This window comes from Gorilla gorilla, chromosome 1 (genome assembly GCF_029281585.2).
Source record: "Gorilla gorilla gorilla isolate KB3781 chromosome 1, NHGRI_mGorGor1-v2.1_pri, whole genome shotgun sequence".
Lineage (NCBI taxonomy): Eukaryota > Metazoa > Chordata > Mammalia > Primates > Hominidae > Gorilla > Gorilla gorilla.
This window is the reverse complement of record NC_073224.2, coordinates 102,277,033-102,299,542: the sequence shown is the minus strand read 5'-3', so window position 1 is coordinate 102,299,542 and position 22,510 is coordinate 102,277,033. Positions and strand designations below refer to the sequence as shown.

The window sequence follows — 22,510 nt, the reverse complement described above, 5'->3', positions numbered from 1 at the left end:
GTTTACAGCTATAATCCCAGTACTTTGGGAGGCTGAGGCAGAAGGATCACTTAAGTCTAAGGAGTTCAAGACCAGCCTAGGCAACATAGCGAGACCGCATCTCTTAAAAAAAAAAAAAAAAAAAGACATTTTGAATGGTAACATTAATGCCCTGTCAAGAACTGTGAAATGGGCTGGGTGCGGTCATTCATGCCTGTAATCCCAGCACTTTGGGAGGCCGAGGCGGGCAAATCACAAGGTCAGGAGATCGAGACCATCCTGGCTAACATGGTGAAACCCCGTCTCTACTACTAAAAATACAAAAAATTAGACGGGTATGGTGGTGGGCACCTGTAGTCCCAGCTACTCGGGAGGCTGAGGCAGGAGAATGGCGTGAACCTGGGAGGTGGAGCTTGCAGTGAGCCAAGATCGTGCCACTGCACTCCAGCCTGGGCGACAGAGCGAGACTCCATCTCAAAAAAACAAAAACAAAAACAAAAAAACTGAAACGTCTAAGATTTTACCCTGATTACAAACTAACAAATTGGCCCGCAGCAGTTTCCAGGTTTCTGGTAGAAGACACGAGAATCTTGGGTCAGAGTTGAAAGATCATCTACTACAGTAGCCAGTATTTTAAAAAAACTTTTCAGGCCAGGCGCGGTGGCTCACGCCTGTAATCCCAGCGCTTTGGGAGGCTGAGACTGGTGGATCACGAGTTCAGGAGATCGAGATCATCCTGGCTAACACGGTGAAACCCCATCTCTGTTAAAAATACAAAAAATTAGTGGGGCGTGGTGGTGGGCGCCTGTAGTCCCAGCTACTTGGGAGGCTGAGGCAGGAGAATGGCGTGAACCTGGGAGGCGGAGCTTGCAGTGAGCTGAGATTGCGCCACTGCACTCCAGCCTGGGAGATAGAGCGAGACCCTGTTTCAAAAAAAAAAAATTTAAAATATATATAATATTTACATATCTTAAAATTTACCATTAACTTTTTTGTTTGTTTGTTTGAGACAGGGTCTCATTTTGTCACCCAGGCTGGAATGCAGTGATGCGATCTCAGCTCACTGCAGCCTCTGCCCTCAAGGCTCAAGCAATCCTCCCACCTCAGCCTCCTATGTAGCTGGGACCACAGGTGTGCACCACCACGCCTGGCTATTTTTTTGTGTTTTTAGTAGAGATGGGGTCTCACCATGTTGCCCAGTCTGGAAAATTTATTATTTAAAAATGTACAATTCAGGCCGGGCGTGGTGGCTCATGCCTGTAATCCCAGCACTTTGGGAGGCCGAGGTGGCCGGATCACTTGATGTCAGGAGTTTGAGACCAGCCTGGTCAACATGGTGAAACTAATAATACTAATAATACAAATATTACTAATAATACAAATTATTACTAATAATACTAAATACTAAAAATTACTAATAATACAAATAATACTAATAATACAAAAATTGGCCGGGTGCAGTGGCTCACACCTGTAATCCCAGCACTTTGGGAGGCTGAGGTGGGCAGATCACAAGGTCAGGAGTTCGAGACCAGCCTGGCCAATGTGGTGAAACCCCATCTCTACTAAAATACAAAAAATTAGCTGGGAGTGGTGGTGCGTGCCTGTAATCCCAGCTACTCGAGAGGCTGAGGCAGGGGAATCACTTCAACCCAGGAGCTGGAGGTTGCAATGAGCCGAGATTGCACCATTGGACTCCAGCCTGGCAACAGAGCAAGACTCCATCTCAAACAACAACAGCAATGACAACAAAAAACAAAAATTAGCCAGGCGTGGTGGCACACACCTGTAATCCTAGCTACTCAGGAGGCTGAGGCACAAGAATCGCTTGAACCCAGGAGACAGAGGGTGCAAGTGAGACGAGATCATGCCACTGCACTCCAGCCTAGGTGACAGAGTGAAACTGTGTCTCAAAAAAAAAAGTACAATTAAATTATTAATATATTCACAAGATTGTGCAGCTATTAATCCTAATTCCTGAATATTTTCATCACCCCCAAAATAAACCTCATACTCATTAGCAGTCCTTTGCCTTCCCCCTTCCTCCCAGCCCCTGGTAACCACGAATCTACTTTCTGTCTCTTAAGGATTTCCTATTCTGGACATTTTATATCAATAGAATCATACAATGTGGAATTTTGTGTTTTCTTTCACTAAGCATGTTTTCAGGGTTCATTTGTGTTAGAGTGTGTCTTAGTACTTTGTTCCTTTTTTGTTGTTGTTGTTTGTTTTTGTTTTTAAGACGGAGTTTCACTCTTGTTGCCCAGGCTGGAGTGCAATGGCTTGATCTTGGCTCACTGCAACCTCCGTCTCCCAGGTTCAAGAAATTCTCCTGCTTCAGTCTCCCGAGTAGCTGGGATTACAGGCATGCGCCACCATGCCTGGCTAAATTTGTATTTTTGGTAGAGATGGGGTTTCTCCATGATGGTCAGGCTGGTCTCGAACCCCTGACCTCAGATGTTCCGCCTGCCTCAGCCTCCCAAAGTGCGGGGATTACAGGCGTGAGGTACTGCGCCCGGTGACTTTTTCCTCTTTTAAGGTGCATATCTTCTAGCTGTGTCTACTGAGAGACATTGGAGCTCTGATTACCCAGTAGCAGTAACACTCCTGGCCCATAGATTGTGTTCTTTCCTGCTAAAGAGAACCAGGCCTTCTTAGAGAAATGGCTGATTCCAGATCTGGAGCTGTTATGCCAGAAAGCTATCAAAGACTATTGAAGTTTGAATGAAAAGACAGAGGAGGTTTTATTCAGGGGTGGTTTATTTAGAGGTAGTGTTCTTAATTCTTGGAGTTTGTGCTGAAGTGTTTGCATGTGAAGCAATGTGGTGTTTGAGATTTGTTTCAGAATAGCCTAGTGGCCGGGAGAGATGTTATGATGAAATGGGAATGGCCATGAATTGAGAATTGCTGAGGCTGCTGAGTGATAGGCATATAGGGATTTGTAATACTATTTTATCTATTTTTGTTCTGATTTGAAAGTTTCCAAAAAAAAGACACAAGAGCAAGCAAAGAGGGTGTCCCATGCACCAAAGACGGAGCAATTTGAGCATCACGTACTACATTTGATTAAAATTCACCAATGATTTTAAAAAGCATTAATTTGTAGTGGTGTCTAAAGAAAAATAACACTGGACACAACTGAAAATGGAAAGATAATGGTTCATTAACATAAAACTTGATAATTAAAGAGAAGGAAGAAGTATTTATCTTGCTTTTCCAACACCAATGTAATAGCATTTTCAGAGCAAACAACCCTAGTGAATGAGAGAAAGTTCTTTACAGAAGAACTCTAGCTCATAAATGCAGAAGAAATGATAGAATTAGAAAATGACCATTGTGCAAACCCCAGTAAGATACCTGTTTCAGACAGTGGTTATCTGAGCTTGCTTAATTCATTAGGTAAAGTATTGATGGGCAGTTTTACAATGGATGGATTAGGATGTTACCATTTGAACTTGCTGACTAATTTTAGCCTCACTAAAAATGAGATAACCAGATATGAGCCCCCTAAAAAGTGATGCAAGATAAAGGCGACCACAGCATTTTAAAGTATTCCTATACTTTAAAAAGCACCTATACTTTAAAAAACACCTATACTAGTCAAGCTCTATAGCAGATTTGTAGTCAAAAGGAAATATAGGGAATAGAAGACCAAAATAATGCTGCCATAAAGCAGCAGCACTCTTGTCTATAGAACAGCTGACCTGATTTCTAGAACAATTCAGTCACGGAAAAATTAAAGTAGATCTGATAGAGATTTAAGGAGATTTGGAAGAGACTTAGGGGCTGGGTTTGGTGGGCTCACGCCTGTAATCCTAGCAGTTTGGGAGGCCAAGGCGTGTGGATCACCTGAGGTCAGGAGTTTGAGACCACCCTGGCCAGTGTGGTGAAACCTCGTCTCTACTAAAAATACAAAAATTAGCCAGACATGGTGGTGGGTGCCTGTAATCCCAGCTACTCAGGAGGCTGAGACAGGAGAATTGTTTGAACTGGGGAGGCGGAGGTTGCAGCGAGCTGAGGTCACGCCACTGCATTCCAGCCTGGGTGACAGAGCAAGACTCTGTCTCAAAAATAAAATAAAATAGAAGAGACTTAGAAATGATAACGAAATACAATGGTAGCCTTTGTCTTGATCCCGTTTTGGACAAAACAACCACAAAAAGACATTTCTGAGACAATTGGTGAGGTTTACCTGTTGATAGTAAGACATTATTGTTTTTCTTAGTTTGATAATGGTCTAGTGAGAAAATGCCTCTTTGAGGAGTAGGCTAAAGTATTTAAGGGTGAGATGACAGAATGCCCAGGATTCTGTAAGACACTGGTGAACAAGGGGTGGAGAGACAGGGGAAACACACGGAATGGGGGTGCTGGTTGAAGCATGGTGATGGGCTTGTGGGAGTTCATTGTACTCTCTACTTCTCTGTATGTTTGGAATTATTTTATAACAAAAAGTTACCTCCATCCAGAACCTGGCACCTATTGTCATGCCACTGCTCGCACCCTGGCCAACCCACTGCTGTCCCACCTGTATTACTGCCAGGGATCTTAGTTCATTTGTTTTTTTGTTTGTTTGTTTGTTTTTTGAGACAGGGTCTTGCTCTGTCACCCAAGCTGGAGTGCAGTGGTGCAGTTATGGCTCACTGCAGCCTCGACCTCCCAGGCCCAAGTAAGCCCCCTATCTCAGCTTCCCATGTAGCTGGGACCACAGGAACACATCACCATACCCAGCTTATTTATTTATTTATTTATTTATTTATTTATTTATTTATTTTTTTTTTTGAGACGGAGCCTTACTCTGTTGTCCAGGCTAGAGTGCAGTGGCGTGATCTCGACACACTGCAGCCTCCGCCTCTTGGGTTCAAGCGATTCTCCTGCCTCAGCCTCCTGTGTAGCTGAGGTTACAGACGTGCACTACCACACCTGGCTAATTTTTGTATTTTTAGTAGAGACGGGGCTTCACCGTATTGGCCATGCTGGTCTCGAACACCTGACCTCAAATGATCCACCCACCTCAGCTTCCCAGAGTGCTGGGATTATAGGAGTGAGCCACCACGTTCAGCCTCTGGCTAATTTTTATGACAGGATTTCGCCATGTTGCTCAGGCTGGTCTCAAACTCCTGGGCTCAAGTGATCTGCCTGCCTCGGCCCCCCAAAGTGCTGGGATTACAGGTATGAGCCACCGCACCCAGCCAGCTCTTCTTGCTTCTTCCCTGCTCCCCTGCAGTCTAATCTTAACATAGCAGCCAGAGTGACCCCATAAAGTGGCAAGTAGGTCTTGGCCCCCCTCCACTCAGAAGCCTCCAGTGGCTTCCCTTCTTATTTAGGAAGAGCAGAATCCCTTGCGGCCCTGTGTGAACCGCTCCCTGTGCCCGCCTCACTCCTGCCTTCTTCCTTGTTTGCTCCACAGCACGCTCTCTGGCCTCCTTGTTCAGCCCAGAACCTGCCGTAGGGCCTTGCACCTATGGCACTGCTCTGCTTCGGAGGTGGCCTTCTCAGAGGCCCTCCCCGGCTCTTCTCCCTCAGTTGCAGCCGCCATTCTTCCTGTCCTTCCTGCTCTGTGTCTCCTTAATACTTTCCACCATCGAACTCACCACACCTGCTGCTTACTCCTCTTTTTTATTTTTTGAGATGGAATTTCGCTCTCGTCACCCTGGCTGGAGTGCAATGGCATGATCTTTGCTCACTACCACCTCTGCCTCCTGGGTTCAAGCGATTCTCCTGCCTCAGTCTCCTAAGTAGGTGGGATTACAGGCACCTGTCACCACACCCAGTTAATTTTTGTATTTTTTTAGTAGAGGCGGGGTTTCACCATGTTGGCCAGGCTGATCTCAAACTCCTGACCTCAGGTGATCTGCCTGCCTCGGCCTCCAGAAGTGCTGGGATTACAGGCGTGAGGCACCGTGCCTGGCCACCTGCTACTTACTCCCCTTAGTGATGATCTCTTCCCCATAAAAGATGAGCCCAGCAGGGCTCTGCTTTCTGCACCTAACACATTTCTAGCACAGAGTGGGCACCTAATAAGTATCTATTGAATGAAAGAGTGAGAGGAAGTGAAGATAGCATAGATGACTTTTTCAAGGATTTTAGTCAAAAAGAAGAGTAGGAAGATGAAGTGGTAGCAGGAGGGGTGTATGGGGTCCAAGGCGTTATGTGTAATAAGTATTAACATGGCGAGTTTGTATGCTCATCCAGTGGAGAGGGAAACTGGTGCTGGAAAGAGAGGAGCTGATTTAGCGGCAGAGGCTTCGAGAAGGTGGGAAGGAAGGGATCGGGGCAGGGACAAGTCTTCCACATAGAGGGATGAGTACAGATACGGGGGTGGTGGGAGAATGGAAGTTCTCCTTTGGTTGCTTCTCTTTTCTCAGTGAAGTAAAAATCAGGGTTCTCTGCTGAATAGAAAGGATGTGCAAAGTGTGTGCGGTAGTTTTTTCTGGGAGACTGGGGGGCTGATGATGAGGAATAGGTAGTAGGAATGCCATGAAGTACTGGACATCAGGTAGTGATTGCAGTGATAGACCCTGGCACCTAAGCTGGTTAACGAGCACAGCAGGGGCCAGGAGCATTGCACGGTAGCTCACGCCTGTCATCCCAGCCCTTTGGGAGGCCCAGGTGGGTGGATTGCTTGAGCTTAGGAGTTTCAGATTAGCCTGGGCAACATGACAAAACCCCATCTCTACGAAAAATACAGAAGTGAGCCAGCCATGGTGGCACATGCCTGTAATCCCAGCTACTTGGGAGGCTGAGGTGGGAGGTTGGCTTGAGCCTGGGAGGCAGTGGCTGTAGTGAGCCAAGATCATGCCACTGCACTCCAGCCTGAGCAACAGAGCCAGACCCTGACTCAAAAAAAAAAAAAAAGGCACAGCAAGGACATTGTAGGTTCGGGTGGGGCAGGACGGCTAGGAGAAAAGGGTCAGAGTCAGGAGTTTGCAGGAGGGTGGAAAGTGGTGGAGTCTGAAGGGTCACAGTACTGGGGAGTGTAGTTGGAGAACCAGAGGTGTGAGCGGGAAAGATAGGAGGGGGTCAGAGAGCGTGGGGTTCAAAGCTGTCATTTGGGGGTAGGCATTGGGAATGACCATGTCTGGGGTATGCCCTGGAAAGCAGGGAGCTGAGGTGCTGGGCAGGTGGTTGTTGATCCCTTACCTTCTGTCTGCATATTTGTCTGTGGCTTGCTTTGATCATGTCCATGTTGGCATGTGCAGCTCTAGGCAGTAATTTCGGCTGTTACAATATTCTTTTGTATGAACCTACCACAGTGTGTTTACCTGCAAATAGACATTCCAGTTCTTAGGTTGTACCATATGAAATAGCTGGTATTGGACCTTTTTTTTTTTTTTGAGACGGAGTCTCGTTCTTGTTGCCCAGGCTGGAGCGCAATGGTGCGATCTCGGCTCACTGCAACCTCCGCCCCCTGGGGTTTAAGGGATTCTCCTGCCTCAGCCTCCCAAGTAGCTGGGATTACAGGCATCCGCCACCACGCCTGGCTAATTTTGTATTTTTAGTAGAGAGGGGGTTTCACCATGTTGGTCAGGCTAGTCTCAAACTCCTGATCTCAGGTGATCTGCCCACCTCAGCCTTCCAAAGTGCTGGGATTACAGGCGTGAGCCACCGCACCTGGCTTGGACCATTTTTTTAATCTGCAAAATCATCAATTTCACATGGCTCACACTAATATTTTCCTAGTTTTTGCTTCCTCAAGCAGAGCTTCATTGAACCGGCTTGTACGCATATTGGTGTGCGAGGTGCGAGTGCCTCTGGGACCTGTACCTAGGTGTAGGGCATCAGGGCCACACGGTCCTCACAGCTGGACCAGGAAGGGGACTGACTTGCACTCCCACCAGCAGCACAGGGTTCCTCTATCATGAATGTTTGGTGTTGTCCAGCTGTTAAATTGCTGCCAGTTGGACGGGCATGAAATTACTTAGCACATAGGTGAGTGCAGTAACCTCCTGCCTGTCTGGCACAAAGTCAGTGGTCCATAAATGCTGATGCCTTAACTAATAGCAGGCTATCGATCCCTTAAACCATGTGGTTGGCGGTGATTGACTGGAAGGGATGTGTCTTTAAGTGAAATAGGTTAAAAGCAGAAGGTGCAGTATGATTTCATGATATTTATAGTAGATGATGTGCAGTGTTCATATTTTGGTGGCAGAATTATGGACAATACTTCTAGTTTGCTTATCTGTGTTTTTAAAAATATTCTACAACAAACATTCAATGTCTTTGTAATTTAAAAAATCCTAATAAGTTACTTTTATGATTTAAAATGAGATATGCATGAGGCAATTTTAGCTTAATGTACCAAGCCTCCTTTCAAATCTATAATTGATCAAAACTTTTTTTTTTTGAGACGGAGTCTTGCTCTGTCACCCAGGCTGGAGTGCAGTGGTGCGATCTCGGTTCACTGCAAGCTCCACCTCCCGGGTTCACGCCATTCTCCTGCCTCCGCCTTCTGAGTAGCTGGGACTATAGGTGCCCGCCACCACGCCCGGCTAATTTTTTTTGTATTTGTAGTAGAGACGGGGTTTCACCGTGTTAGCCAGGATGGTCTCGATCTCCTGACCTCGTGATCTGCCTGCCTCAGCCTCCCAAAGTGCTGGGATTACAGGCAGGTGAGCCACTGTGCCCAGCCACATAGTAAGTACTTCATGCGTTGAAGGCCACTGTAGCCTGAAAGCAGCTGTAAACAATGAGTGAATGGATGTGCATGGCTGTGTTCCAGTAAAACTTTATTTACAAAAAAAGGTGGTGGACTGGATTTGGCCCAAGGTTATGGTTTCCTGATAACGGCCAAAATACTAGTTTTCTATTTTATCTTAGTAATGGTAAAACCTGAGAAGAAAACTATGGCTTTGCACAATATAATGGAAAAAAAATGTAGGATTTGAAGAGTCTGGAGTTCAAGTCCTAATTCTAAATTGGCTATATAGCCATAGAGACGTCATTTAACCTCTCTGATCCTTATTTTATGCCTCTGTGCAATGAGTATAGTAATAATATGTACTTTATAGGGTGGTTGTGAAAACCAAATGGAATAAAGGATATGAAAGTGCTTGGTAAACTGAAAATGCTAAGCACACATTGCTCGTTCTCACGAATTGCTTGTTCAGCATCTTTTAGATTCATGTGTAATAAACATTAAATATTTAAGAGTAAAGCAAATTAGAAAATTTGCATGTAAATGTAATATAAACATGAAGACTGAGAAAAATGAGTTATACATAATGCATTTCTATTTTCCTAAGCCAACAAAGTGACTTTGGAAGATGGTATAAATATCATTTTTTTCCAAAATAGGGTTTTCCAGAGAAAAATTGGTTTTCATCATGGTTGTGAAATTTTATAATCATTAACACTCTTGTGGGGAAGCCAAGGAAGGAGGAAGTATTGAGGGGTGCAGGCAGGAGGTGAAAGAGCTGAACCTGAAGTGAAGCCATCACAGTGGGCAGCGAGTGCATGTCTGTGACCTGCAAGAAAGCATTTCAGTAGGGCTGGAACCAGCCTAGCGCAGGCAGTCAGGAGGGAGTGGGCAGGGAGGAAACGGAGGCATTAGGTGGAGACGGCTCTTTCTACAAGTTTGGCAGAAAAGAGAAAAAATAGGGTGTAGTTCAAAAAGGCCTCAGGGTGGCATAGACCTTATCATAAAGCGGGGGAGGTTGGTGCCTCTGTGGAGACACCAACCCAAGCCCGCGGAGCAGGATGGGGAGGAGGGGATGGGGTGAGGAAGACGGCTTGAGGGCAGACTAGGAGAGGAGAAGGGTGTGGGGAAATGTTCCGGGAAGAGGAAGGGAACCATATCCCTGGGCAGAGGCCAGGCAGTGTTGAGAAGCAGTGAGGAGGAGGTACTCGCAAAGCTGCGGAAGTCACTTCTTCCTGGGAGCATACCCTGACCACCTCCTTTCCCTCCAAATCTGGATTAAATGACAGGCCGTGTGTGCCCATAGCCAGCTGTATGTGCAGTGATGAAACGGTGTGTTTACTTAATTGTCTTGTCTGCATCGCTGCTTGACTGGTGAGCTTCACTGAAGACAGGGCTGTGGCCTTTCTTGCCTATCCTACAAAACATGGCACATACAGCATATAATAGATCCTCATTAAGTATGAGTTACATTGGGTCCAGACTAGCTGGCTGGGGATCTGAAACCTTGAGAAGTGGTTGTAAGTTATGTCTCTGGGTCTCTCTTTTAAACCCTGCTGTTGTAGGAGGAAATTCTGTACCTTCTAAAGGACTTCAACCCTCTTGATGTCCACAAAATCCAGAATGGCTGCAAATGGTAATGACTGTTCTTTCTTTGTTTTTTTGGGAAGCAGCTCCTTTCCTCCCTGTCCATTTTGCTGATGCACTCATGTTGCAGACTAGCCCAGCAACCGCCACGTCCACACCCACTCTGACTTGGCAAAGGAACATTTGGGAAACCCCCTTTCCATATTTAACCCTGTGACCCAGCAGCGAATACTGTCTTATCAACACAACCCTGGCTTAGAAGTCCAGAGACCTGGGTATATTTTTGGTCATGTCCTTGCTGTATTTTCTGACTTGAGATAAGTTACTATACCACCCTAAGCCTTAGTTGTTCCTGAAAACCAAACCTACTTATATTTTCCCTTTCTTATTTTCAAGGCAGTAAAAAGTGCTTTGAACGTTTGTTTGTTTGAGACAGGGTCTTGCTCTGTCGCTCAGGCCGGAGTGCTGTGGTGCAGTCTCGGCTCACTGCAACTTCCACCTCCCAGGCTTAAGCAGTCCTCCCACCTCAGCCTCCGAAGTAGCTGGGACTACAGGTGTACACCACCACATCCGGCTAATTTTTGTATTTTTTTGTAGAGATGGGGCTTTGCTATGTTGCCCAGACTGGTCTGGAACTCCTGGGCTCAAGCGATCCGCCTGTCTTGGCCTCCCAAAGTGCTGGGATTGCAGATATGAGCCACCACACCTGGCTTGCTTTGAACTTTTGGGGCAGTAGTATTAAAGAAACTCAAAGTCATAGACATACGACGCATAGTGAAAGTCAGCTCATTTCTTCTGCTCCTTAGAGGCCCATGACAGTATCTCACACTGGCCCAGCCCCAAGTCTGGACATACTTGTAGCTTGCTTGTGAACAGTTCATCTTCCATCACTGCAGAGAGAAAGGACACTGCCCTTCCAGCTCGGGCTTGGTGCCTCCCTGCAGCTCTGGGCTTCTCTGGAGATGTGCTCAAAGCCGCCCTCTCTCTCTTCCCTTTTCAGCTTTGCATTTGTAGATCTGGGCTCCATGCAGAAAGTGACACTTGCAATCCGGGAGCTGAATGGTAAACTCTTCCACAAGCGAAAACTGTTCGTGAATACAAGCAAAAGGCCCCCCAAGAGGACCCCTGATATGATCCAGCAGCCTCGGGCCCCGCTGGTATGTCTTCTGGCCTTTCTGCTCTGGGGCGTTCCATTTTCACCCTTTAGAGTGTGGCTGACTTTGCTTTCAGTGCTTTCATCCTCCTCCAGTCCAGTCTGACTGTGGAGAAGAAGGCAGGGTCTTGGGTGAAGTCAGGGAACTTTTATGACCTTTAACAGTCAGAGGTAAGGTCAGATGTGGAAAACTTGGAATTTGTAAATTAAGGAGACTATATTTTTGGCAAGGATAAAAAGGGCCATTAGGCAATTCAGTCAGGGCTTTTTCAACCTGGAATATTGAAACTTAGGTTTTCATTGTTAATGTAGCAGACATTGAGTGTCTACTGTTTGTACAGCCTTGTTCTGGCTGCTGGTGTGAAGTGTAAGACAAAAGTCAATAAAATCCAGCTCTTCCTGGCAGGAAGATAAACATTGCCAAATATGAGGTATGGGGGGCAGTTAATGGTGGAGGCTGCCTCTGCAGGCAGAGAAGATAAGGTCCATAACTAACCCCTGGGAGCTTCCCTCAAAAGGAGGAGGGCCCATTCTCCGTATGCAGAGGTGAACCAGGAGGAAAAGATCCCATTCCAGAGCCTGAAGTGTTAGTGCTAGAAGCCGACTTGGCTGCACATACGAGGAAATCTGAACAATAGTAGCTTAAACAAGTTAGCGATTTGTTTTTCTTTCCTATAGAAGTCAGGAGGTAGGGAGTCCAGGGTTGCTATATGGTGGTATCAGGGTTCTAGGCAGGAAGAAGGGGAGAAGCAGACGGCACAAGGGGCCTGTGTCCTCTTAAAAGGTGCATTTTCCAGAAGCCCTGACCACAGTTCTGCTTGTGTTTCACTGGATGTCCGTAACTCATGGCCTTAAGTGCACAGATGCTGAGAGATGTAGTTTTAAAAGATAGACACATTGTTGCTAAACTTGGGGTTCTGTCAGCAAGGAAGCAGAGCATGCATATGGCTGGCAGTTAACAAGGTCAGCCACAAAGCTGGAGAGGTTGGAGGTGGAAGCCGAGAGATGAGTTGGAATTATTGACTACAGTCAGATTTTCAGAGGTGGCCCAGGCGCAATGGCTCACACCTGTAATCCCAATGCTTTGGGAGACCGAGGCAGGAGGATGGCTTAAAGCTAGGACTTTGAGACCAACCTAGCCAACATAGCAAGACCCCATCTCTATAAACAGGAAAAAAAAGATTGTCAGAGGTGACTCCCTTTGCTAATTTCAAACTCTTTCTCTTCCTTTCTCTCTTAAGCCCTCTTTGAAAGGGCAGACTGTCAGACTATACTGCTTAGGAACCTTCCTGGCAGCAGTTGTCTGCTCTTCTCTGTGTTATGCCCTTCACTGAAAACTTCAGCTTCTGGCTCATTATCTTTCTGTCTTATTATCATGCAAATTTAGCATCCATGTGGATGATTCGACTAAGAGTCCAGTCACTTACTTCCTGGACCATTGTATCTTTTTTTTTTGAGACAGGGTCTCATTCTGTTGCCCAGGCTGGAGTGCAGTGGAGTGATCTCAGCTCACTGCAACCTCTGCCTCCTGGGTTCAAGGGATTCTCCCACCTCAGCTGGGACTACAGGTGTGAACCACCATGCCTGGCTAATTTTTATATTTTTTCGATAGAGACAGGGTTTCAGCACGTTGACCAGGCTGATCTCGAACTCCTGACCTCAAATGATCCGTCCACCTCAACCTCCCAAAGTGCTGGGATTACAGGCATGAGCCACTGCACCCCACCTGGATTGTTGTGTCTTTAATGATTTTTTCTTCCACTTGGTCACAGTTTCTCATCCCCCTAGCTGTATTTCAGACCTTGTCATTGCTGTAACCATTTCAAGCATCCCACTCTGCGCTGTCCCCCAGTCTTTGCAGCTCTCTTACTCTGGAAGAATGGTTCTCAAGCTTTAACAAGCATCAGAATCAACAAAAGGGTTTGTGAACACAGTTTTCTGAGCCCTAGCCCCAGCGATTCTGACTCAGTACATGTAGGGTAGGGCCTGGGAATTAGCACAAGCTTCAGGTGGTGCTGATGCTCCTGGCCCTGGGACCACATTTTAGTAGCAAGGCTCTACAGCCTCAGTCCAACAGTTGATGCATTGGCTCATGTAGGCACACAAAGTCTGCTGACCCCACCATTTCTTCATTATTCAATATTCTCTTTGTTCTCTCATTTCCCTCTTAGCCTAGATTCTATAGTCAATAACTACCTTAGTTCAAACATCTTTAACTCCATTGCCCTTTTCTCACTAGGTTATAGCTTGCAGAACACTAATCCTAGTTGGACCCAGCCCTCTGCCTGTTCTGAACTCACCCTCTGAGCCCCTGAAGACATTCACACAACCTTGCTAACTGGTCTCAGTATATGTGCATGGTCACAGGCTTTCCCACTCTTCCAAACTGACCTGTTTTGGAATTCTCTGATCTTTTCTCCTCCTATGTCCAATCTGCTCTTAAGCCCATCTAATGAATTTTCTATTTTAGATATTTTTCAACTTCCATTTTATTCTTTTTTCCCATTTCTCTGCTGGACTTTTTCATCTTTTCACCTATTTTGTCTCTTTTTTAAGATTAACATTTTTATAATAGTTATTATAAAATCATTTTCTGCTAATTCCAACATTTGAGTCATTTGTGGATCTGCTTCTGTTGACATTTATCCCTTGATTATGGGTAAAATTTTCAGGCCCCTTTACAAATAGTTTTCTGTTTTTTCTTGAGACAGGGTGTTGCTTTGTTACCCAGGCTGGAGTGCAGTGGCTCAGTCATAGCTCACTGCAACCTCCACCTCTTGGGCTCAAGCCATCCTCCCACCTTAGCCTCCCTAGTAGCTGGGACTACAGGCATGCACCACTATGCCTGACTAATTTTTGTATTTTTTGTAGAAATGGGGTTTCGCCATGTTGCCCAGGCTGGTCTCGAACTCCTGGGCTTAAGTGATCTGCCCACCTTGGCCTCTCAAAGTGCTGGGATTATAGCCATGAGCTGAGCCACTGCACCCAGCCTATAGTAATTTTTTATTGTATGTTGGATATTATGGATGCTATATCGTGGAGACTTCTGTTACTGTCCTCTAAATGGTGTTGAAATTTTTCTAGCAAAGATTAAATTACTAGCAGATCTTTTATCCTATTAAGGGTTTTTGTGTGTGTGTCATAGTTAGGATTGGAATGTTCCATTGTGAGTCTTTTTCTTGGGTAACATCATTTTTCCTAAGACTTGGCTTTTGTAGGGTCTCAGGTGAGTGCTCCGGGTGCTTGCCAAGGTCTGTCCCCCTTGCTGGGTTGGAACTCCATTGTCTCCAGCACTGTGAGACCTCCGGCATCTGTGTCTCTCTCAGAGCCCTCTCCCCCACCTTCACAGCGACTGTTCTCTTTAAGGCCTCCCGGTACTTGTCCCACACCACGGACAGCTTAGGCCTCAACCAAGGACCTGAGGCAGACACCTAGATTCCTTGGACTTCTGTGTGGCTCCTTCCTCTCTGGTCCTCTGTCCCCAAATTCCTGTCACCTAAACTCTGTTGCTGCCCAATGAGACTGCCACTTTCTGCTTGGGCTCCATTTCCCTTTGCTGTGGTTTGGGAAAATGCCCCCAGGCAGAAGGTCAGGGTGAATGTGGTGCTCACATGCTTTCCTTTGCTCAGGAAACAGCCCTCTGCCATTCACTCTCATTAGTCCTGTGCTGGAAATGGTGAGTTCCTGTATTTTGTCTAGTTTTAGAGTTGTTTGGGGTGAGAGTTAAGTTGTGTCATGCCAGAACCAGATACTGGGAAAGAGAATCATGGCTCTCACCTTTTTTTCTCTTGGGATAAAGATGATTTCCCAGTATTCCCACTGCTTTTAAATTAGAAATAAGTACACAAAAGCTGAACATAAAATCCCCATAAATGTGGACATTTAAAAGCATTCCTATGTAAACAACACATGGGTCAAAGAAGAATTTATAAAGAAACTTAAAAACACTTAGAACTGAATAATGAGGAAAATACTACCCCTGAAAAGTTTTGGGATATAGTGAAGGCAATATTTAGAGGTTCATCCAATCTTAGATGAGCAAAGAAGAAAGGTTGAATATTAATGAGCTAAGAGTTGATTGAAGAAGTAGGTAACAACATTTTAAAATCCAAATAGGAAGTAGACATTAATGGCCAGGCACGGTGGCTAACACCTGTAATCCCAGCTCTTTAGAAGGCCAAGGTGGGCAGATAATCTGAGGTCAGGAGTTCAAGACCAGCCTAGCCAACATGGCGAAACCCCATCTCTACTAAAAAATACAAAAATTAGCCGAGCATGGTGGCGGGTGCCTTTAATCCCAGCTACTTGGGAGGCTGAGGCAGGGAGAATTGCTTGAACCCCGGAGGCGGAGGTTACAGTGAGCTGAGATTGCGCCACTGCACTCCAGCCTGGGCAACAGAACAAGATTCCGTCTCAAAAAAAAAAAAAAAAAAGAGGCTGGGCGCGGTGGCTTACGCCGGTAATCCTAGCACTTTGGGAGGCTGAGGCAGGTGGATCACAAGGTCAGGAGTTTGAGACCACCCTGGCCAATATGGTGAAACCCTGTCTCTAATAAAAAAAATACAAAAATTAGCCAGGCGTGGTGGCGTGCACCTGTAGTCCCAGCTACTCGGGAGGCTGAGGCAGGAAAATTGCTTGAACCTGGGAGGTGGAGGTTGCAGTGAGCCAAGATTGCGCCACTGCACTCTGGCCTGGTGACAGAGTGAGACTTCATCTCAAAAAAAAAAAAAAGAAACTTGACATTATTGAAATAAAAAAAAAAATCTAGCCAGGCCTACAGGCACTTTGGCAGGCTGAGGTGGTAGGATCACTGGAGCCTGGGAGGTGTAGTGAGTTATGATAATGCCACTTCACTCCAGCCTGGGCAACAGAGTGAGACCCTTTCTCTAAAAACAAACAAACAAACAAAACCCAAAACAACTTTCACAGATTTTTTTTTTTTTTTTTTTTTTTTTTGAGACAAAGTCTTGCTCTGTCACTTGGCTGGAGTGCAGAGGCGCGATCTGAGCTTACTGCAACCTCTGCCTCCTGGGTTCAAACGAGAGCTTACTGCAACCTCTGCCTCCTGGGTTCAAACGATTCTCTTGCCTCAGTCTCTCGAGCAGCTGGGATTACAGCCACACGCCACCACGCCCAGCTAATTTTTGTATTTTTGTAGAGACAGGGTTTCACCATGTCGGCCAGGCTGATCTCAAACTCCTGACCTTGTGATCCGCCCTTCTTGGTCTCCCAAAGTGCTGGGATTACAGGCGTGAGCCACTGCGCCTGGCCTAATTTTTGTATTTTTTGGTATGGATGGGGTTTCACCATGTTGGGCAGGCTGGTCTGCAACTCCTGACCTCAAGTAATTACCCACCTCGGCCTCCCAAAGTGCTGGGATTACAGGCGTGAGCCACCGCACCTGGCCTGAATTTTTTTTTTTTTTAGACAGAGTCTCGCTCTTGTCACCCAGGCTGGAGTGCAGTGGCACAGTCTTGGCTCACTGCAACGTCCGCCTTCTGGGTTCAAGCAATTCTCCCTGCCTCAGCCTCCCAAGTAGCTGGGATTACAGGCACCTGCCACCACGCCCGCCTAGTTTTTGTATTTTTAGTATGGACAGGATTTCGCCATGTTGGGCAGGCTGGTCTAGAACTCCTGACCTTAGGTGATCCGCCTGCCTCTGCCTCCCAAAGTGCTGGGATTACAGGCATGAGCCACTGCGCCTGGCCCTGAATTTTTTTAAATATTTGTTGAGTCTGTGGATGCAGAAACCACAGATACGGAAGACCAATTGTATTGGCTTAAGGCCAGACAGTTTGACCAATAAAATATAATTGAGAACTCAAAAAGAGGCTCATTCGTACGCAGAAACTATTATTCAGGTAGAGTGGTAGATCTCTGGGGAAAGGATACACACTTCAGTAAACTGAACTGGGACAATTGCTTATTCGTGTAGAAAACTGTGAAATTGTATCCCTACCTTATCCCACGCACAAAAATACTAGGTGGATTATAAACTTGGCAGTGAAAGGCAAAACTTAAAAACTTTTAGAAGAAACGTAGCAGAATATCTTTACGATCTCAGTGAGGATGATCTTATCAGATGTCCTACTGGATATGATCTCAGATAGGATGAGATTTGTCAAGGCATAAAGCATCAGGTGAAAAAAAAAGATGGATAAGTTAAAATAAAGACTACCTCTTTGAAAGTTGATGTATAAAGAAAGATAAATTCAAGCCAAGAACTGGGAGAAGATATTTGCAATAATATAACTAACAAAGGATCAGGAAAGGTGTCATAGACTTTGGCCAGTGATTCAAATATGGCCTACTGCCCATTTTTATACTGCTGGCAAGCTAAAAATGTTTTTTTAATTACACTTTTTATTTTGAGATTAATAGCAGATTCACATACAATTGTAACAACGATACAGAAAGATCTGGTATACTCTTTATCCAGTTTCTCCCCAGTGGTAACATCTTACAAAAACTACCACAACCAGGATAGTAACATTGACCCAGTCCAGATACAGAACATTTTACTTTTTGTCTTTTGTTTGTTCTATAGTTTTTGTTTCTTTGTTTTCCTGAGGCTTACTTGAACATTTTTTAGAATTCCATTTCTTGGCTGAGTGCAGTGGCTTCATGCCTGTAATCCCAGCACTTTGGGAGGCCAAGGTGAGGCCAGAAGTTCGAGAACAACCTGGTCAACATAGGGAAACCTCGTTTCTTAAAAAAAAAAAAAAAAAAAAAAATTTTTTTTGACATGGAGTCTTGCTCTGTTGCCCAGGCTGGAGTGCAGTGGCGTGATCTTCATTCACTGGACAACCTCTGCCTCCTGGGTTCGAGATTCTCCTTCCTCAGCCTCCCTAGTAGCTGGGACTACAGGCGTGCACCACCACGCGCAGCAAATTTTTTTGTGTTTTTAGTAGAGACGGGGTCTCACCATGTTGATCACGCTGGTCTAGAACTCCTGACCTCAGGTGATCCGCCCACCTCAGCCTCCCAAAGTGCAGGATTACAGGTGTGAGATGCTGCACCCTGCCAAAAAAAATTTTTTTAACATAAAAATAATAAATAGACCAGGGACAATGGCTCACGCCTGTAATCCCAGCACTTTGGGAGGCTGAGGCAGGCGGAGACCAGCCTGGCCAACATGGTGAAACCCTGTCTCTACTAAAAATACAAAAATTAGCCTGGTGTGGTGGTGCATGCCTGTAATCCCAGCTACTCGGGAAGCTGAGGCAGGAGAATCACTTGAACCCGGGAGGCAGAGGTTGCAGTGAGCTGAGATTGCACCACTGCACGTCAGCTTGGGCTACAGAGTGAGACTCTGTCTCAAAAAAAAGTAATAATAAAGATAAATAGAATTCCATTTTTATTTACAGTGTTAAGTGCATCTCTTTGTATACCTTTTTAAATAGTTGTGCTAGATGTTACATTATTACATTATATACACATAACTTATAGCCTACTCTTGTTGGTTTTATCAGTTTGAGTACATCTATTTACTTCCCTTTACCTTTCCCTGTTAATAATGCAGTTGTATTTGAAATTAAGTATTTACTCTATATACATTTAGATCCAAGTTGGAAAGAATTATAATGTTGTTTTTTTTTTGAGACGGAGTTCTGCTCTTGTTACCCAGGCTGGAGTGCAGTGGCACAATCTCAGCTCGCTGCAACCTCCACCTTCCAGGTTCAAGCAATTCTCCTGGCTCAGCCTCCCAAGTAGCTGGGATTACAGGCATGTGCCACCACACCCAGCTACTTTTGTATTTTTAGTAGAGACCTTGCCATGTTGACCAGGCAGGTCTCGAACTCCTGACCTCAGGTGATCCACCCATCTCAGCCTCCCAAAGTGCTGGGATTAGTGAGCCACCATGCCTGGCTGGAAAACATTATAATTTTTGCTTCAACTGTCAAATATAACATCGAAAACTCAAGAGGAGATGGAAGATGTATTGTATTGGTTGGTGCAAAAGTGTGGTTTTTGCCATTAAAAGTAATAGCAGAAACCGCAATAATTTTTGCACCAGCCTAATATTTACCCATATTTTTTCTGTGTTCATTTTTTTTTTTTTTTTGAGACGGAGTTTTGCTCCTGTTGACCAGGCTGAAGTGCAATGGCATGGTCTCGGCTCACTGCAACCTCCGCCTCCCAGGTTCAAGTGATTCTCCTGCCTCAGCCTCCCAAGTAGCTGAGATTATAGGCGCCCACCACCACACCGGCTAATTTTTGTATTTTTAGTAGATACGGGGTTTCACTATGTTGGCCAGGCTGGTCTTGAACTCCTGACCTCAGGTGATCCGCCTGTCTTGGCCTCCCAAAGTGCCGGGATTACAGGTGTGAGCTACTGCGCCCAGCTTCTTTCTTACTTTGTAATGTCCCAAAGTTCTACCTTTTATCATTTCTTTCCTGTTTAGAGAACTTCCTTTGGCTGTTCTCTTAGGGTAGGTCTGCTAGTAACAAATTCTTTTCCTTCATCTGAGAATGTCTTAATTTCCCCTTCATTCCTAAAGAATATTTTTTTTCTTTTCTTTTTTTTTCTGAGACAGAGTCTTCGCTCTTGTTGCCCAGGCTGGTTGGAGTGCAATGACACGATCTGGGCTCACTGCAACCTCCGCCTCCCGGGTTCAAGTGATTCTCCTGCCTCAGCCTCCCGAGGAGCTGGAATTACAGGCACCTGCCACCATGCCCAGCTAATTTTTGTGTTTTTCGTAGAGACAGGGTTTCACCGTGTTGGCCAGGCTGGTCTTGAACTCCTGACCTCAGGTGATCTGCCCGCCTCGGTCTCCCAGAGTGCTGGGATTAGAGGCATGAAGTGTCTGGCCTAAAAACATTTTCATTAGATAAGCAGTTTTTTTTTTCAACACTGGAAACATAATTGTACCACTTTCTTCTGGCTTCCATGGTTTCCTTCTTTTTTTTTTTTTTTTTTTAAGTTTTTTTCATTAAAATTTTTTTTTTCTTTTGAAACAGAGGTGGGGTTTCACCATGTTGCTCAGGCTGGTCTTGAACCCCTGGACTTAAGTGATTCACCTGCCTCAGCCTCCCACAGTGCTGAGATTACCGAGCTGAGCCTCCATGGTTTCTGATGAAAAATCTGTTGTCATTCAAATGGTTTTTCTCTGCATTCAAGATTTTTGCTTGGTTTTTAGTTTTCAGAGTTTAATTGTGATATGTCTTGGCATTTCTTTGTATTTTTACTGTTGTGGGTTCACTTGCCTGTTTGAATCTAGGTTTTCTCGGTCTACTGTCTTTCTGTTGCTCAGACTGCATAATTTTTATTGCTGTGCCTTTCAGTCACCGGTTCTTTCTTCTGGGCCTCCAGTCTGTTGTAGAGTTTACCCACTGAGCTTTTTATTTTGGTTATGGTATTTTTCAGTTTAAATTTTTTTTTTTTTTTTGAGACGAGTCTCACTCTGTCACCCAGGCTGGAGTGCATTGGCACGGTCTTGGCTCAAGCGGTTCTCCTGCCTCTGCCTCCCAAGTAGCTGGGATTACAGGGACCTGCCACCACGCCCAACTAATTTTTTTGTATTTTTAGTAGAGATGGGGTTTCACCATGTTGGCCAGGCTGGTTTTGAACTCCTGACCTCAAGTGATCCGCCTGCCTCAGTCTCCCAAAGTGCTAGGATTACAGGTGCGAGCCACCATGCCTGGCCTAAAATTTCTATTTTTAAATACTGTTTTTGGCTGAGACTTGGTTCATTTGTTTTAAGGGTGCTTGTCATTGCTCCTTGAAGCATTTTGTCGTGGCTGCTTTAAAATGTTTGTCAGGTAATGCCAGCACCAGTGTCGTCTTGGCATTGGCAGGTATTGTCTTTTTATGTCTGGAATTGGTGGGTTCTTGGTCTCACTGACTTCAAGAATGAAGCCGCGGACCCTTGCGGTAAGTGTTACAGTTCTTAAAGGCAGTGTGTCCAGAGTTTTTTCCTTCTGATGTTCGGATGTGTTCAGAGTTTCTTACTTCTGGTGGGTTCGTGGTCTCGCTGGCTCACGAGTGAAGCTGCAGACCTTCGCAGTGAGTGTTACAGCTTTTAAGGCGGCACATCTGGAGTTGTTCATTCCTCCCAGTGGGTTCACGGTCTCGCTGGCTTCAGGAGTGAAGCTTCAGACCTTCGGGGTGAGTGTTACAGCTCATAAAGGCAGTGTGGACCCGAAGAGTGAGCAGCACCAAGATTTATTGCAAAGAGCGAAACAACAAAGCTTCCACAGTGTGTAAGGGGACCCGAGTGGGTTGCCACTGCTGGCTCGGGCAGCCTGCTTTTTATTCCTTTATCTGGCCCCACCCACATCCTGCTGATTGGTCCATTTTACAGAGAGCTGATTAGTCTGTTTTGACAGGGTGCTGATTGGTGCGTTTACAATCCCTGAGCTAGACACACAAGTTCTCCACCTCACCACTAGATTAGCTAGATACAGAGTGTTGATTGGTGTATTCACAAACCCTGAGCTAGACACAGAGCGCTGATTGGTGTATTTACAATCCCTTAGCTAGTCATAAAGGTTCTCCAAGTCCCCACTAGACTCAGGAACCCAGCTGGCTTCACCCAGTGGATCTCACACCGGGGCCGCAGGTGGAGCTGCCTGCCAGGCGGGTGCTGTGCGCCCACACTCCTCAGCCCTTGGGCGGTTGATAGGACCAGGCGCTGTGGAGCAGGGGGCGTCGCTCGTCGGGGAGGCTCAGGCAGCTCAGGAGCCCATGGCGGGGTGGTGGGGAGACTCAGGCATGGCGGGCTGCAGGTCCCGAGCCCTGCCCTGCGGGGAGGCAGCTAAGGCCTGGTGAGAAATCAAGCACAGCACCAGTGGGCCAGCACTGCTGGGGGACCTGGCGCACCCTCCGCAGCTGCTGGCCCGGGTGCTAAGCCCCTCACTGCCCGGGGCCGCTCCGAGTGCGGCCCGCAAAGCCCACGCCCACCCAGAACTCTAGCTGGCCTGTAAGCACTGCGCCCAGCCCTGGTTCCCACCTGTGCCTCTCCCTCCACACCTGCCTGCAAGCCGAGGGAGCCAGCTCCGGCCTCGGCCAGCCCAGAGAAGGGCTCCCACGGTGCAGCGGCGGGCTGAAGGGCTCCTCAAGCGCGGCCAGAATGGGTGCCGAGGCTGAGGAGGCACCAAGAGCGAGCGAGGGCTGCGAGGGCTGCCAGCACGCTGTTGCCTCTCATTTTTTTCAT

At 46.1% G+C, this 22,510-nt stretch overlaps 1 protein-coding gene across 2 annotated transcripts in view; it reads left to right on the top strand.

Moving 5' to 3' along the window:
* Positions 1 to 22,510, top strand: part of TDRD10 (tudor domain containing 10) — a 46,053-nt gene that overhangs the window by 7,620 nt on the left and 15,923 nt on the right. For both annotated transcript variants that reach the window (XM_019023178.4, XM_019023174.4), the window contains exons 5-6: positions 10,180 to 10,250; positions 11,202 to 11,358. In XM_019023178.4, the coding sequence (XP_018878723.2) occupies positions 10,180 to 10,250; positions 11,202 to 11,358 (228 nt within the window). The remainder of the gene's footprint in view (positions 1 to 10,179; positions 10,251 to 11,201; positions 11,359 to 22,510) is intronic.